The sequence below is a fragment of the Acromyrmex echinatior genome, chromosome 5 (genome assembly GCF_024713525.1).
Source record: "Acromyrmex echinatior isolate Ae372 chromosome 5, ASM2471352v2, whole genome shotgun sequence".
Lineage (NCBI taxonomy): Eukaryota > Metazoa > Arthropoda > Insecta > Hymenoptera > Formicidae > Acromyrmex > Acromyrmex echinatior.
The window spans coordinates 5296089-5314434 of NC_141856.1; the positions used below are offsets into that span (position 1 = coordinate 5296089).

At 30.3% G+C, this 18346-nt stretch overlaps 2 protein-coding genes across 2 annotated transcripts; one reads left to right on the forward strand and one right to left on the reverse strand.

The window, feature by feature from the left end:
- Nucleotides 1-1078: 1078 nt before the first annotated feature.
- LOC105153297 (protein BCCIP homolog) lies at nucleotides 1079-7136 on the forward strand. The gene is made up of 3 exons (XM_011068051.2): nucleotides 1079-1253; nucleotides 5322-5582; nucleotides 5709-7136. The coding sequence occupies exons 1-3, from the start codon at nucleotides 1143-1145 to the stop codon at nucleotides 6243-6245; spliced, it is 909 nt and encodes a 302-aa protein (XP_011066353.2). The 5' UTR covers nucleotides 1079-1142; the 3' UTR covers nucleotides 6246-7136.
- LOC105153283 (uncharacterized) lies at nucleotides 6840-17833 on the reverse strand. The gene is made up of 10 exons (XM_087406370.1): nucleotides 17641-17833; nucleotides 12503-12937; nucleotides 11047-11160; nucleotides 9931-10025; nucleotides 9609-9762; nucleotides 9360-9488; nucleotides 9137-9282; nucleotides 7639-8158; nucleotides 7475-7533; nucleotides 6840-7292 (listed from the first exon to the last, which is right to left on the reverse strand). The coding sequence occupies exons 2-10, from the start codon at nucleotides 12930-12932 to the stop codon at nucleotides 7146-7148; spliced, it is 1794 nt and encodes a 597-aa protein (XP_087262496.1). The 5' UTR covers nucleotides 12933-12937; nucleotides 17641-17833; the 3' UTR covers nucleotides 6840-7145.
- Nucleotides 17834-18346: the final 513 nt, after the last annotated feature.

An 18346-nucleotide genomic window follows, 5' to 3' on the forward strand; every position in this document is an offset into this window, starting at 1 on the left:
ATACCTCATTTCTAAATTTTGTTAATTGTGCTTCTATAATATAATTCTTATTACATTTCGAACAACATTTTTTATTTTACATTGTATTGTAAATAATTATTGTGTTATTAAAGTATTACAATAAAATATCATATTAAAAAACTATGCAATGTAATTGTTAATTATTTTATTGTATTTCGCGAATCATAATGCAATATGATTTTAGCGAAATATAATAATATAATTAAAGACAAAAAGAGAGATATAAAAAATAAATTTAAAACATACTTACCTGCAAAAACTGACTAAATTTATTAGTAACTCGTTTTTTTACGGGGGAATATATTTACAAAGAAAAGAGGATCGCCATTAAAAGTTGGCGGGAGTGGTGGAGGGCCTCTTAGGTTGATTCATTTTTATTCATATAAATTTCCTTCACAATTTTAAATTAAATATAATTTGCTTATACAATTAGAAGAGTTCTAACTTTATTCAAATTGCAAATTGTAAATATAATTATAAAAATAAGAATGGGGTAGAGAGCCTACAATCAGAGTGACGCCATACGGGTATCACTTGTGATTGATCCGCCATGTTTTAACCATTCCCTTTAGTTTTTTAAACGCATTATTTTCTAAATTTTGAATTCATGCTAAAAAATGCTCAAAAATTGTGACAAATTAAAAAATGATAATAAATAAATATTGTATATAAAATAATAAAACTTTTACATATATTATTTATTATAAAATTTCATTTATTTTATACTATTGCAATATTGTACATTTTGTAATATTGTACATTAATGTAGGAATAGAGAATGGATAATAAACTAGCGCATTTAATAGCGCAAATAATGTGCAATAAATAACATTTTGTATAAAGTAATGTGCAATATTATAATGTGCAATATTAATATAATATTAGAAATTTTATAATAAATAATATATGTAAAAGTTTTATTATTTTATATACAATATTTATTTATTATTATTTTTTAATTTGTCACAATTTTTGAGCATTTTTTTAGCATGAATTCAAAATTTAGAAAATAATGCGTTTAAAAAACTGGAGGGAATGGCTAAAACATGACGGACCAATCACAAGTGACACCAGTATGGTGTCACTCTGATTGTAGGTTCTCTACTAATGTGAATGTCGTTATGGCTGCTCCGGTGAAGAAGCGAGAAATTCAACAAAAGTTGCACGACGATGACGAGAATCATATCTCGTCCAGCAGTGAGGACGAGGAATATGAGATCGCAAATAAGCAGGTGAAGCAGATTTCTGTTTACTTATGAGATATGCTTAATAATCAAATGGTTAACCTCACTCAGCAAACACGCGGTCGTGTTCTGCTGTCGATCTATTTTGTTATTTCATTATTTATAGCATTTTCGAGTAATGGGTTTTAATCCGATTTGGGTTAGTTTAATGATACCGCAAACTTTACTATTAGTAGAACATGTTAAATCCAATCTACAATTATGTAAGTGTAGTTGACAAGTGATAATCGTAAGAATTAACTGATCACAGTCGAATATTTTCCTCATATGTGATTATAATTGTTAATTCTCACAACTACAACCACTTACAACTACGCTTACGTAATTGTAGAATGGATTTAACATCAATCAATAGCAAAGCATTAATCTAATCTAGGTTGGTTTGAAGGGTTTGTCCAGTGGGACATCAAGCAGGTGCTAGGCTAGTTTCAGAATCATCATCTGGATGCACCCAGATATTGTTTTAGCCTTGTTTAACATTTTTGAACAATAAGGATATAACATCTAGGTGCATCTGGACAATGATTCTAGCCTCATCTACAATAGTCACATAGGCTGTGTTGCATGTCATATGAGATTTAGTGTGTTTAGTGGATTCATCAATTGAATGAATAGCTTTCTGCTATTCTTCTAGATCTAAAAGTCTGATTGAATAATCTAGAAGAACACATCAATAACAGCGAACACTTACTTAATTGTTGAATTCACTGAACACAACCAATCTCACAGGAATACTGTTTCTAGTATTCATAAGAGCTCTTGTTGTAGAAAGTTGAAGTTGGCTGAATTCTGTACAAGAGCCCTTGCGACTGCGACAATCACAGGACTAAAAACAATATTCCTGTCCATGATATTGGTTGTCGATGCGACTATTGTAAATGGCTTTCTGAATGCAATCCTGCAGTCAAAAATTAGTTTGTTCCAGTTTATCTAAATATAAGATTAACAAAGACATAATACATTATGACATACATGCGAAAATCATTGTTGAGGTAACTTCATGCAGGTGAAAGCTTCATCTATATGCTATTCCAATATAAATGATTGCTGCCTAATAGAGAATGAAATATCATCAACTCTATAATTTTTAATATTTAGTGTATAGATCCTAAATTTCAGAAAAACTGAGAAAAATATTTTTACAAAGATGAAATGTGATGTAAAAGTTTTAAATTCTATATTTATTTTTAAAAATATTTATCTATATTTAGGGTTGCCACATCAAAATTTTCAAAACTTGAATTTATAGGTCAAAAATCTCGGACATTTTGCTTGAACTTCCAGAAACACATATTAAAATGCATACAGGTTAATAAAATTGATCAGAACAGTAAACACTTATTTCACATCTGATTGTTCATTAGTGTTACTAATTGAATGTAAAAGATTGACCAATCATATATTGCAATCATATATAATTGATTATTCTCCTCACATTCAACTGTAATTAGTTAGTTATAGCTAAAAAATTACTGCAACTACTTATTGTAAATCAATAATAATACAGAATAATGCACGAGAAAAGACAAATAGTCTTGTTGTTAAGGTCCCCAAATATTTTTGTATTTAAAATGAAATAGACATATATGTATACGTTGAAAAGAGAGAAAGCAAAGATGTTGAGTGCAAAAAATGTGTGCAACGCGAATAGACCTAAAAAATTAAAAGATTCCCTAAAACTACAGACTCATAATTACCTCAGATGTCTCCAGATATCCTAAAAAAAGAGAACAGTAGAGAAAAAGCGTATGGATGGCAATTCTATCTATATTATATATTTTCTTGTCTATATTATATGAATTATTTTCATTATCAAATCTTCGTTGAATTAGTATTATCAAACAGTAATAGAAAAGAGTATTAATATATAATAACTTCATGAATCTGGCTGATATTTTTGAGTAGAAGTAGAAAAAATATACTTTTGATAAGTTTAGATTTTGATGCAATGTGTATGTATACATGCAATAATAATCTATATATTTATTAATGATAACAAATATGACATGCAAGTTATATTTTTTCATTCTGTTAGCCTCTATAATCAAATTGTACTGATTTGTATCAATTTAGACTTATTATTTATATCTATTGCATTGCAGATAGTAAGAAATTGTAGGAAAAGTTAATAAAATAATGTTTTTCTAAGAATATTTATTAATTATTAATATTCTAATAATATTTGAATACTGCAGTAGTGTTGAGGAATGGATATATATATATATAATTATTTAACTTTTTTTTTAATATATGCATATATGTTACATGATATTGTACAAGTAATATATAATAGCAATTCAGAATTATCTTTCATATTTTTGAAGCAAATTATTAAGATTGTAAATATAATCACAATAGGAACAGCAAATTGTAAGGTAATTAGAGATCGTATATACTCCTAAGCTTTGCGATTTTTTTCTAATTTTTTGCTGAGCTGAAAATTGAGAATTAATGAAGGGAATCAAATTAAAAAAGGGAACATTTCTGTAAATGTTAAAAAAATATTTTCAAATATTTATATAAGTACAATAAAGATTTAAAAAAAGCAGCATTTCGCGCATATTGAGAACATGTGTACTCAATATGATCCATGTATATGTTTTCTCCTTTTCATACGAAAATATTAGAAACATGGAAAGTAAAGATTCGCGACGTTATTTTTATAAGTTTATAAGTTTATTGCACACAAACATACTAATAAATAAAAATTTAAAAAATTTTTTTTTATACATTTACAAGATACTTGATCTGACATTTTACATATGAACATATCATATTTTAATCTTTTTCTCTTAATATTAAATAAAGGTTGTAAAGATTATAAATATCTTTATACTGATATAAAAGAAAGCTATTTTTGTCAGCGTATTTATAAAACAATAATAACTTAATCAAACATTGTTGAACATGTTAATTTCTGCTTTCTAAAACTCTGTTTGCTATGAATGCTCACAATTCATGAACATGTGTAACATATGTTATAAATATCATATTTATGCATGACTCTCACTATATCTTCCTGAGATATATTTCACAGAGCCTGTATTCTGTACACGACTATCGACAATTGTCGGTGTCAATAATTAACAATCAATAACAAGAACGATTCTGAAAAAAAAAACGCGGTTCTTCTTGATCGTCGTTACTTAATGATACTGACAACTGTCGGTAGACGTGTACATACAGTAGCCCAGAACCACAATTCTTTCAAGACTCCTGTTTTTTTTTGTCGTTTTCTTGATTACTTTCTTGATTGCTTTAGATGAAGTACTTAAAGCAGCTGCTTCTTTTAGAGAGGAAAATAATTCTTTCTATATTGATTTCACTAGGTAAAGAGTTCCTTTTGTTTAATTATAAACGAAATGTGATAAAAATATAATTTAAATAACATATTATTGAAAGTTGAAATACAGAGCTATACTAACATAAAATACTACTGAAAGTAACAATTACATTTGATTAATTATAGAAAACAATTGTTTATGTTTAAATAACAAAATGAATAATATGATTTATAAATTGATACAGTCATATGGATCACCTGCATAAGTTATTACTGCTATCTGTTGAATTAATCCTATAATTATCTACAAAGAGTGAATAGAGCGTTTTGAGTATACGCCCAGATTGAATCCGATTATTTTTATCTTTATGACGTAAAAAAGTATTTTAAGAAAATATTAATCTAATTGAATAATTACATACCTGCAAATTAGTATAAAATTAATATAAAATTTATGTATAGCGTAATTTATGTATTTCTTTCTAATTTGTTTAGAAAAATGTTAAGTAATAAGACGCGTAGCATATTTTATTGTCATATTCTTATCAAAGTGGGAAAATGCGATTTTTTTCCCAGTCAAAGTACAACATTTCTGTATAATTCAAACTATTATATATCAAACATTATCGATACATCAGCATCATGTAACATATCGTCAAACTGACGTAATGAATGTTAATTAATTTTTTTGAAGTTTAATTATAATCATAATTAACATTATATTTATTTTATAAAACTAGATAGTGCAATACTGTAATAAGTATAAATTTTAGGGGATAGAGTTTCAAGTGGATTTTGAGGGTCGCAATCCACAAGATCCAGATTATCATGGAATTAAAACATTACTGCAACAACTTTTCCTTAAAGCACACATTGATTTGGGTGGATTGACGGATTTAATAATTTCTCAAAATTATGTAGGATCAGTCGTTAAACAATCTGAAGAAATTGATGAATCTGATGATGATGAGGATAGTAATGATATCAATGATGTATTTGGTATTACAACTGTCATTAATGTTTCTGATAAACAGGTAAGTAAAAAATTGGTAACGATATTCAAATTAACGATAATAAATTATAATCATTATCAAACTGAGAAATTTATGATTAATATTTATCTATCAATTTTATTTATTAAAAAAGTTAATTTTTTTCAGAACATTTTATGTATACAACAATTGAGAAATCTACTGAAACAGCTAGCAGATGAACACGCAACTGATGCAGTTAATACTATGATAAAAAATGTACTGGAGAACGACGCAGCGCAATTGGGTTTGCTCATTAATGAAAGATTTGTTAACATTCCCGCCAAGATTTCAGTACCACTTCTCGAAAATCTAATTTCCGAATTGAAACGTGCCAATAACAGAAATATGCCATTCAATTTTTCCTATTACATACTTATATGTAAATTGTACAAGTCAGAAGATAAACGAGCCGGGAAAAAGGCGAAAAGTAAGAATAGGAACGGTACTGAACCATCAATATTGTGGAGTAACCCAGAAGAGGAGATCTTTGCGGAAGAAGCAATTGTTAGTTTCGAATTTTCTGTCGAAGAAGAAGCGGACAGTGGTTTATCCGGAACGTGGACTGAAACAGACGACGAGATGATACCTTATAGACGAGTACTACTTTTTGAAGCTTCAAAATTGCAATCAATATTTGATAAAATACAGAATCAGTTTTCTTAATTAATTTCATAAAAATATATTGTGCTAACATTTTCTTAAACGAACGATATGGCTAACAAGAGAAGTTCGACAAGTGTAAAATAAAAAAATCTCTCTTCACATAAGTTTAGAATAGATAGACCTAATAACAATTTTTTTTTATACTTAGATTTGTATATTCAAGAAATGCCGTGTTACGTGTGAAAGCGACGGACTCAACAGATCGCGAGTTCAAATCCCGCATCCCGTATATACAGAAAAATTTCGTAATCCGTACTGACTCAGTAGGAATCGTAGAGGAACTCTTTAAATCTAGGTCTCTTTGAGACATATAAGGATTGATATGATTCTATCCATATCCTCCAATACTATTACTTGGTATATTACTATCTATTTTAAACTTATATAAAGTTTGTTTTTTATTTTACATTTATCGAACTTGTGAGTTCTTTGCAAAATTTTCTATTTATGAATGGAAAATATATTTCTCATAGATAGTTTTTTTATATATCTACATGTATAACGTACAATATAACGGTACATTACATTAAACTTATAATATAACTTTTACATAATGCTTATATTACAAACTATTTCTAAGAATTTCGCATATGGTTCCTTTTCATTCTTTTTATTTTTATTTCTCTTAACATACTTACAAAATATTTGCAAAATGGCCATCGATTTGGACTCGTCTGACTTAAGATTTCATAGTATAAAAATTACTTTTACAGTCGAATAAATAGATTTTGTGTAAATTTAGGTTGAGCAAAGCAGATCTATAAGAGAAAATGTACACATAATATAACAGATCGCGTACTGTCAAATAATATTGTATAACTTAATCAATTGTTTATATAAAATTTGTCAAGTTTTTGTTGGAATTACAATGTATTCATAAGTATCAAACAATTCTCATTACTATGACGCTGTGTCTGCAAACTTTAATGATTGTCTGATTGGCTTGGCTCTTCGTCTCATAGTACCGAGAATATTTAACATTTCAGAAACTGCTGGCGGCTTACTTTCTGCTTCTTGTCGTCTTTTCCTCTCTTCTTCTCTTTGTTTCTGAAATCAATGTCTTACTCAAATATGCATGTTAAAATCGGGCAAAAGAAATGTTGCATTTCGTTTAAAAACAAATATCATTCAAAAACAAAAGACATACAGATTTAAAGAATGTTTGAGAAGTTAATGGTACTTTAAACAGCTTTATAATGTATTCTAAATATTTATATAATTTAACTTACATCTGTCTGTTTTAACGTGAAACGTCCGCCTTTAATTTGATTAATAATATCGTCGATAGCTGAAAATCACATACATATGGTACTGCATTGTATAACTTTTATACATTTACAATAAAACAAAACAATTCATGATGACAAAATGACATAAGATTGTGTATAATTACCAGGTTGTTGCACAACTGTAGGTGTTTTTTTCGGCGTAATACCAAGCATATTTTCCATATCGCTTACAGCTGAAGTCAATTTTTCTTTAGTCAATAATTTTATTGATGACTGACTAATTGTCGACATCGGTGGTGGTGGAGGAGGTGGCGGTGGCGGTGGCGGTTTTGAAACTTTCTCCTCTAACTCTCTGATTTTCTGTTTTAAGCAATGTACAATGTTTTCCAATTCTTCCATCGATTTCTCCGCCCTTTCGGCTCTCTGAACAACTACTTCTAACTCTGATTCCGCGAGCTTTAATTTTTCTTCGACAATTTCAAATTCTACATTCGATTCTTTCTCCTCTAATTTCTCCTGTAACATCTGTATTTGAGAAGCATGATTTTGCTGTTCTTCTTCTAGTAGCCTCTTTAGGGATTCCACTTCTTGCAAAACGGTTAACAATCTCCCATTTGGATCGTCTCCGACTCCGGCCATAAGAAGAGCGCTTTGATGCGCTAAGATGTTTCGTTCTTTCTGGACCTAAACAAATAACCAATTATAATCAGCGCAATATATGAAAATGACTTCCATTTTTAATGTTCTTTAATTCCCCAGATTTTATTTTCTTTTCGCATATCGTTTAAAAAGTAAAAAAATTCGATTTCTTATTTTAAGATAATCTAAATAGTATGAACAATTATTAATACTGTCCGATACAGATTTTATATCAAGAAATCATCTATGAATTCATTTTCAGTGACAAAAATCTGTAGATCTTACTTGTAGTGTATAAAAAAAAGTTTAAAGGAGGATATCTAAAAATGGCCAATTATTGAGGGAGTCTAAAAATGGCCAAAATTGATCGTGAAAGGATACTTTTAAAATTTGTGTAGTTATATCAGCTTGAAAATACATACATTCATAAAAGAAAGCTTTTTACCAGAAAAGCTTAAAAAACCTAAAAATAATAAAGTAGGTTGTTTGAATGCTTCGCAAAAAGTTCATTTTGTTTCTAATGAACAACAGATTTTGAATCTGTGATTAAAAACGAAGGATGTGTTTATATTGAACACATGTTGGACCATTAAATATTATACGTTAAATATATTAAGACATCAGAGAGATCCACAAACATTTGTGTATCTCCCTGGTAATGTATTTTTACAGTATTTAATGGTCCGACATGTGTTAAATGTAAACACACCATTTCGAAATCTATATTCATTAATAATAAAATAAATTCTTTTTCAAATAATCTACTTTATTATTTTGAAAAGGTTTCCCAAACTTTCTTGGGTAAATAAGCCTTTTTTTCATGAATGTATGAACTTTCAAGATGATAACTGCATAGATTTTAAAGTGTCCATTCACAGCCAAAGTTGACCATTTTTAGATTTTTCCTTTGTCGAACAGTATAATTATATATTTATAATTATATATTTTGTGTATGTGTGTGTGTGTGTGTGTGTGTGTGTGTAAAATAATAATGAAATTAAATTGACGATTGTAATGACGCACCCTTTCAGCTTCCAGTTGCAGCATTTTCGCGCTTTCTCTTTCGCGATCACATTGCGTCTTTAAGGTCTGCACTTCCTCGGCTACCATTTTTGTAATTCTTTCCATGTTTTCCTTATGCACTTTCATTTCGTTAATTTTTTCCTCGCCTGCAACAAAAACGAATCGATAGGTTTATTGTGTTTTGCATCACGATATCACGATATTATGAGAGATTTCATTTTACTTTTTTGTCGGAGGACTCTTTCCTCTTCCAGCTGCGTAGTTAGCTGCGTTACCTGCTCCTGCGCTTCGAACTCTTGAAGTCGCGCGGAATGAAGTTCCGTTTGTAATCGTGCTATTTCACCGCTCAGCTCTGGAAACGAATGTTTCATTTAAGACTAATTTGTTAACTTTATTTAAACTCGATTGTTAATGCAATCTTGAGAGCAAATATAAGTAACATTCGCGAAAACCGAATAAAATTAGCACTGACCTTTCACCGTTTGCCTCAAATGATCCAAATCCTCGAAGTTTGAGTCCACTTCATCGGATATGTCGAGATGCAACGACTCATCTGGATTGTTATGTAGAAACTTCTGCGCCATAATTTGAGATCTCCGCTTCAGTTCGCGATTTTGTCGGTACCACTAATATAACAAAATTGTGTATTATTTTACAACAATTACGTATCACATATACAACAATTCTCATTCGTTATTGGTTAAGATTACAAATCACTTAATATATTTTCTATGTATCACCACACAGATCACAAATGAGATACGCAAATTAAATTATCATGAATATATTGTTACCTGAGAGGCTTGTTGCATAGCTTTATGCATTGCGTTCGTTTCCACGTCATATTGATGTTTTAATTGTTCGTATTCTTTACATACTGCTTCAGAAACTATGAGAAAAGAATAAGAATTTAATAATTTTAGAGAAGATTCGGCTATATATATTATAAGATGAAACTTCAATAAGACTTGAAAAAATCTGAAAGACTTAAAATTTGCAGATAATTTCTTTTTTACCTATTGAAAATTAGGAATTTTCATGAAGTTTTGTCAGATTTTATCAGGAAAATTTTGGAATTTTCCTTTTTTTAAGGTCTGTCTTTTTCTGAAAACATTATTTTTTTTCTTGATAATGTTGATCAGTTAGCATAACATCCGCATATATTCACGTATATTCTCATATGTCTCATGAGTTTTATTTAAAAAATCAAGATGACACACGAAATTAAGTAAGAAACAGTACTCAGCACAACAGAGTAGCTAACTGTTATTATAATCATAACTTCGTCGTATTATATTCTGGAATGTGATGCACAATAATATTTTAGCAATTAATAAAACTGGATTATTAAAATATTACATAAAGTTGCAGCAATATTTTATTCTTATATCCGTAAAAATAAAATATTGCTATAACATAATGCATATAATATTTTAATAATTATTCTAGTTTTATTAATTGCTAACATATTGTTTAGCATCATATTCCAAAATACATATGATAAAGTTATAATAAAAAAATATTCGGAGATCTAGAAAGCACATCCAAGGCTATATTCAGATTCCCCGAATACATCCAGGTATCATTTCATCCTTGTTTATTTACCAAATATTAAACAAGAATGACATGACCCCGGGAGAACACCCCGGATGGGAATCCGAACATGTCTTAAAAAAAGATTAGGAATCTCCAGGAAATTTGCTAACTCGATTTGCATACTCCTTACAGGATTCTTGGACGTTTTCCTTACGAGAAACGTATCCCTCTCATGGCAAGGCCGCGTACTTATTTATTGAATTGTAATATTGCAGTAATATATTGCAATATTTTCTACAAAATATTATAATTACAATATTTTGCAATATTGTTGCAATATTGTTGCAATATTTCGTGCTGTAAAAGTTACGCACCTGTCCGTAATTTTAGCAGCTTCTGTTCCTTCTCTTGAACTTGCGATTGCAGCACGTTATTTTCTTTCTGCAATTGTTGGTATTTTTTTTCCAAATCTACGTGGTCTTTATTTGCTGTAAAAAGTGTTCGAGATTATAATGCAGAATGCAATATTGTATCGTAAAATATTATAATTTCTTTTTTCATGGAATGGCACGGATGTGCGTGGGCTAGATGAGTCAGTTATCATCGCGATTAAGTCAATAATCAGATTAAGGTCATATAATCCTTAGAACTATTGAGAAACGATTGATGATGTCATCGTTCTGAAAAAAGTTGAACAAAATACATATTCCAGCGATAGAATGTTTATCAAACGTGATAATATAATAGTCTTTCAGTTAAAATAAACAATTCAAAAAGCAAAAAATTATATTATGTATATGTATACATGCATGTAGAAAATTACTCTAACGTTTCGCGCAAAATTCTGGTGAACATATTGTTCTCCCATCATTTCATTTTTTTTTTCTTTTTGATGTTATATTCCAAATATTATCTTTAAATTTCTTGCTGAAATTCTGACACGTCATGTTATATGTATTATGTATGAATCGCTTACAAAGCGTTTGTGATTAATTAATTATAAATCGTATTCGAACGACTTTGAGAAAGTTGTTCAAAATATCTCACTTCCTGATCTTTTTACGTAAATTCGATCGATCAACCTGGCTAATTAATCAATGCAACATACCGTTTTAAGAATATAGAAATTAATAATATTTTGCCTCGTCGATTTATAATTCTATCGCGTATAAACAGTGTGACTAATACAGCGTCATTGCCTTCATTTTATATGCAGAAGTGAATCATGACATGATAATCGAGTACACGACATTCTCAGTCGATCCATGAACACGCTTTCCATTATTTATAAACTTTTGTTAATAAAAGTCTAACAAAAAAATCAACGCCGAATAATTTGATAAGCTTATGTTCGTATCGTATCGAAGGAACTTTCAAAAATAAGAATGATCTTGTTTCTGATATATTCAAGTATAAATATGTATACGAATTATTTTATAAATACTCGTTTAAGTTTACGCTTTTCTTATTTTATGAAGTATAAGGATGCTTTATTGTTTCATCATGAAATCGGATGATGAATATCATTGAATCGAAATATCAATCCAATAATGTAAACCTCGCACTTCATATATTTATATATACACGTGTATGTGTGTGTGTGTGTGTGTGTGTGTGTGTGTGTGTGCGCGCGCGCGCGCGCGCGCGCGCGCGCGTGTGTGTGTGTGTGTGTGTGTGTGTGTGTGTGTGTGTGTGTGTGTAATTAAGCACATGTCTACTTATTAACACAGATTCAAGATTCAGATTCTAGTAGCTATTATTTAGTACAACCACATGACATCAGTTTTATGTTTGATATCGCAACATTCGACGCTTTTAATTAATAATTACCAGCTTCGCTCTTCTGCAACAGGTGTTTCCGCCTCTTTTCCGAATCCTCATATTTGCTCTTCCACTTGCTTTCCAAAAAGCTGTTGCTTCTATTGAGTCTGGCGACGTCGTTCGTCTTACAAACGTTCACCGGCGTCGTCTTTTCCTCGGATTTTCGCATCTCGATGCTGGAGGTCGACAATTGATTGTTATTGCGTGACCTCAGCTGTGCGACTGAAGCTTCGAGCTTCTCGAAGGATGCTCTTTGGGCTGCCACATTGCCTGTCCCGCGGCCGAGCTTCTCGAAGGATCCTCTGCGCTTTGGAGGACATCTCTCTTGAGCCTTGATCGTGGCCGATATTCTCGGCACCGGAATGTGAGAGTGAATCACGTTCGGAGACGTCCTCGATGGCTCCGTGCTCAGGACAATGTTGAATTCGGTCTTATTCATGGTGCCTGTGGAAATGAGTGCACTTGTTATCTCGTTTATTTTAAGTTTTGTTGTAGCGATCACAATGAAATATGATAGAATTCCAAAATTGACTATTTTCTGATTAGAGTATTAAGTCCACGTGTCTTTCTAAAAATTCAACTTTAAGTCTGTTCGTGTTGCCTGAAATTCCTAAAAAATATTTATTACACTTAAAACGAGATAAATAGATATATAATCGGGCATTGAAAAGAGAGAAAGTAGAGATTCTAAGGGCAAAAAGTACAAACAAAAGTACGAACAGACATATCATTTATGTAAAAAATTTACTTTCTAATAAAATACGTGCGAGAATATTTTGTAATTAGTAAAAAAGTTTTTCATTATTATCATTATTATTATTAAAATAATCATTGAAAAAAAAAGGATTAATTTAGCGCCTTCTTATTTAAAAAACAAAAAGATTGAGCTTCTCACAAAAAGAAATTATTTTTCAATTTGATAGAAAATTATTGACTAATGAAATAATATCGTAAATAATAAAAATAATATGCTCTTATGATCAAATGTCATTTTTCTCATTTTTATTTCACAATCATTCTTTGAAAAAACCATCCTTTTTAAATTGTGATGACTTTAAAGATCATTTTTTTAATAATTTTGTATAGGATAATGTTTACCTGATCCATTCATGATAATAACTTAAACATTACGTTTTTTATATTATTTTTTAATTGTCACTTTTTAAGTAAAGGATCGATATATTATTGAAATTGTATTTTGTTCTATATTATTTTACAAAAAATGGTTTTTTTATGCTATTAAACACGAACACTGGTGGATCAATAAGGAGGACACGATCTACCTTTGGAGTATCTTTTTTAAAAAATATTTATAGCAATGTTATATATATTTTTAATATTTCTAAAATCATAATTTTGATATTATGAAAGTATTTTTTAGTGTGTTTAAGGGACTTCTATATAGATATAAAAAAACAAATTTCATTATATATATTTTTTTATTAATACAATTTAAACTAAAACGTTTTATGAATTATACATTTAAATAATACTTTTTTTTAATGTAATAATTTAAATAATAGTTTAATATTCCATCTTTTCATATTTGACTTATTGTTAAACACAATTTTGCTTGCGGCGCGTCCCTCTTCAGAAATTTCTGAATCCGCCAATGAATTATTGATTCCGATAAATATATCGATATGCCTTCGTTGATATTTGAGAATATATTTTTTTGACAAGTGTCTTGGACGAAGAAACAAAATTCTTAAAACGTATATGCATCTTGTGTATATACTTAATTCTTCACTATCATCATTGATTCATTGCATAATCGACATTCACAGAAAAATAACGCGCCACGATTAAATTTTCACGTATCGCTTTCTTATTTCAAAAATGAATATAACTCAAAAAATTAAGTTTGCCAAAAAAAAAATAAAAAAGCTATTTTTAAATTTGACAGAAAATTACTGGCTAAACAAATATATATAATATCAAAATGAATATATTTTTAACATTGATCAAATATCATGATCAATAATAAATTTGTTATTTGCAATTCATAATCCCTAAAACCCACTGTTTTTAAACTTGTAACAATTCCGACAATTTTTTAAAATCATTCTTTTTATGCTTTGATGTTTTAAGGATTTTTTTATAAAGTTAAGTTAATTCACTTTCGATGAATTGTGTATGTAATACTTACTTAATTCATTCATAGTCATAATTTAAAAATTGTTTTTGAGTTATGTTATTTTTGAAGTAAAAGATCAATATGCGACTACTCAAGGAATGAACTTATCCAAATGCATATCATCACCGGTTAAGATTAATAACATTGGACATTTCTAGAAATAAACATATTATTCTCACTTTCGACAATCAAGTTGAAATAACTGCTATGTCAAAATATTCTTATATGCCCAATTTTTATTGTACGGACCGTATTTTATCACCTTATCTTATTTACCTATTGTTATCTCATATATTAGATTTATATCGATGAATTAATTTAACATTAAATAATTCGTAAAGAGAGAAAATTTCGAGAATATCCATATTTTATTAACTATTATTTATAATTTAACAACATAAAAATTATCGAATTGATAGTATTGTACAATATTACGTAATTAATTCATAAAAAATTATCAGATTTTAAATAAAGATTATTGCGATTATTAAGTATTATTGTGTTCAATATCTCATGTATTGTTTTATGATATCACGGCTATTAACGGAAAGAGATCTTGAATACTCTCGATAAGACCTGTCGTATACACATACGTTCATTCACGCCGCAAAACACGAGTTCCCGGAACAGAGGTTAGCGTTTCTAAAATAGGATTCCACCAAAAGTATACCCAAGAGTTAGGTTTAGATGCACGTGCTGAGCTTCGCGGGAGTAAAGCAAATAGCTCTCCTGCGAGCCATTTAAAGTTAATTCGTCGGAATGCGTGTCTGTGTCGAGACTCGTGCGGCTCGATCGTTAAACCGACATAGGCTCGAACGGTTTCGGTTGTTTCCCTAAATTAGAAGTCCGCCAGGTGTTACGATAATTATCATTCTAACTTCCGCCAACGTCAACGTTCCCGTGCAAAATTTCGAAAGGCTCGCAAAAATTCGCTCGGGCGAAAAACGAGACGGGATACTTCAGCGGAATACACAATTCGACATTCGAGACGTCAATTAATTCTTTCATTTGCATTCGAGTGCATGCCTAAAGTAGGAAAGACGATCCAATGTTGAAATCGATAAACTGAAACGTATTTTCAAAGAGCATTCAAAGCAGTCCGTTTTATATATAAGCAAAAACATAGAATATTCAGTACTCGATAAAATAATAGTCAAATAAGAGATTTATTGAACTCTTGCAGAAATCCCGTTTAATACCTCAATTTAATATTAAAAATTACTTCTCATACAAAATTGACTAAATTGCAGCAACATTGCAACGTTCCAGCAATATTGTAAACGTTGCTGCAATGTTGCTATAAGCTTCTGTGCTGCATAAGTTATTTAATTAGTTATTTTGTATAAGTTAATTATTAATTATTTATTTTGAGTATTAAAAGCACCCTTACATAAAGTTGCACAAAAGTTGCAGCAATATTGCAGATTTCGCAGAGACATTGCCGTAAATTTTGTGCTGTGTAGGCACTGTTATTCAATGCTTTTAATACTCAAAATTAGTAATTAATCTATATATTCCAGTTTTTAAATATTTATAAAGAAAAAATGCGCCGAATTAAATGCAACTACAGAATTAAATGCAACTACAGAATTAAATTTTCATTCGTTATTTAATTACAACTTAATCATTTTTCCAGTATTAAAAATCATTTTACTTAAATCAGGAAAGATTTAATTTAATTTGGAACAGAACGATTATACCTATACACTTCATACTTATCGAACGATTAACACTTGCAATCGTTTTTTTTTTTACCTCGCATTCACTACAGTATAACTAATGTCATTGATCGTTGCATCGCACGTTAATTTTATATATATATACATTTCTATATACATATCCACGGTATACATAAATACTGGCATGCGGGTATTCGACATCATACATCAACGAATGTCCGATAAAATCCGGTTGATAGTGCAGTAAGTTTACGTGTTCAAAATTAAGTATTCAATATTAAAAAAATATAGAAGATAATCTAAAATGTAGCTCTACGAATCATAATTGAAATGACAAGTCAAGAATCTTTGACACACGTCACGTTTAAAGGGAATTAGCAAAGGAACATGCAATAGTTCTATCATAAATTTATTTAGATATTATAGATTTGAATATTATTGAATGATAATTTTAATGTAAAAATATATATTATTTTTGTAACATTTTGTAACAGAATACATTTATTTCATTTAATATCTCTTGTTCGTTGTCAATTTAATCAATTTTCTTTTTCTGCTTAAGAAAAATTTCGATTTACTTTTCTGTAAAATTAAGAGGGTCTACCTCTTTATTGTAATAAAACGAATATCGAATGTCGCAAAGTATTTTTGCAGTAATAAAATTCCGCAAACGCGCACGCGATATTCATGCATGCTAATTAAATGCAAAGTGTGCAATTTTCGTTTTCTTTTTTATACCAATCACAATATAAAGTCTGCAGTTGAACTTCTGGCACGATTCATTTCTCCTCTTTTTCTGTCCACATTGGGGAAAAAGAAAAAAATGAACGATGCAAGTAGTTTAGCTACAAAGTCTTATAAAAAAAGGCCTCTACTGCAACGACTACCAACTTGCACGTGCAATTGCGGAATAATTTAAAACAAAGACTAATTATATATGATTTTAATTGTCAATTACGTCGTGTATGCGACGTAATGGACTTTGGAGTTGTACGTCAGGTTATGTGTTCGATAAGCACCGAGGTCCTTTCACTTTACCTGTTTTGCATCAAAAAACGATGTACAACCCGTCGTATTTGTTATATGCAAAACACTTAGAACTCATTCAAAAAAACACAGAATTCGGATTCGTATTCATGCGACTCACTCATTCATCTCACAAATCATGCCGTTGCAGACGAATAATCAATAATCGCAAATGATCACTCTTCTCGAAATCACGCGGTTCCTCCGAATTGGATTCCTCGCGAAGATGATCGACATGAAAATCGCACGACCGAGACGGTGAGATAAATTTTTTTTCTTACGAGCGACAGATGGTTTGCACTCACTTTGTTCGTTGCACCACGTGAGGTCGAAAGTGTCAGTTTCTTTCTTTCTTCCCTCGCTCTCGCGATGAATTCAGCACTTTAAGTACCGCTCGGTTGGACTCGGGTTGTGGCCAGAAACTCGTGCGTACGTCCTCTCCGACGCACGTCCACGAGCGTACTAACTTCGTGCGGGAAGGCCGAGAGCGCGTGCCTCGTTGTAACGTTACATTATCTCGTGGCACCGCAGAGAACTATACGCGAAAGAGAATGCGGGAGAGCGCCGTTTTCTTTAAGGAAAACCGATCGAGTGCACACTCACTCGCATCTTCCAGCGTGCTACGCGGTAGCCTTCGATGTAACATTGTTCGATGCTGAAGGTTTTATCGCAATTTGGATAACGGATTAGCATTAAGGATATCGAACCTCCTTGAAAAAAGTTACATCGCCTTGGAAGAGGGGAGGGAGGGGGGAATGGTGGTAAACTTCGGTTAAAATATTACTCGAAAGAAAGCATATATGTGTAAGACTGATAATGTGCGAAATGTAATGACGTAGGGAATAGAAAAAACGATTTAAAAAATTAGCTAGATACAAATCTGAGAATAATTATTTTGTAAATTATCAGGACGCTTGAACGTTGATATAACAATGCTGTAAAAAATTTTAACATTCTAACAATTGTTAAGTCTTTTATAATTATTTTGATAGACGATTTTTATTCATATCT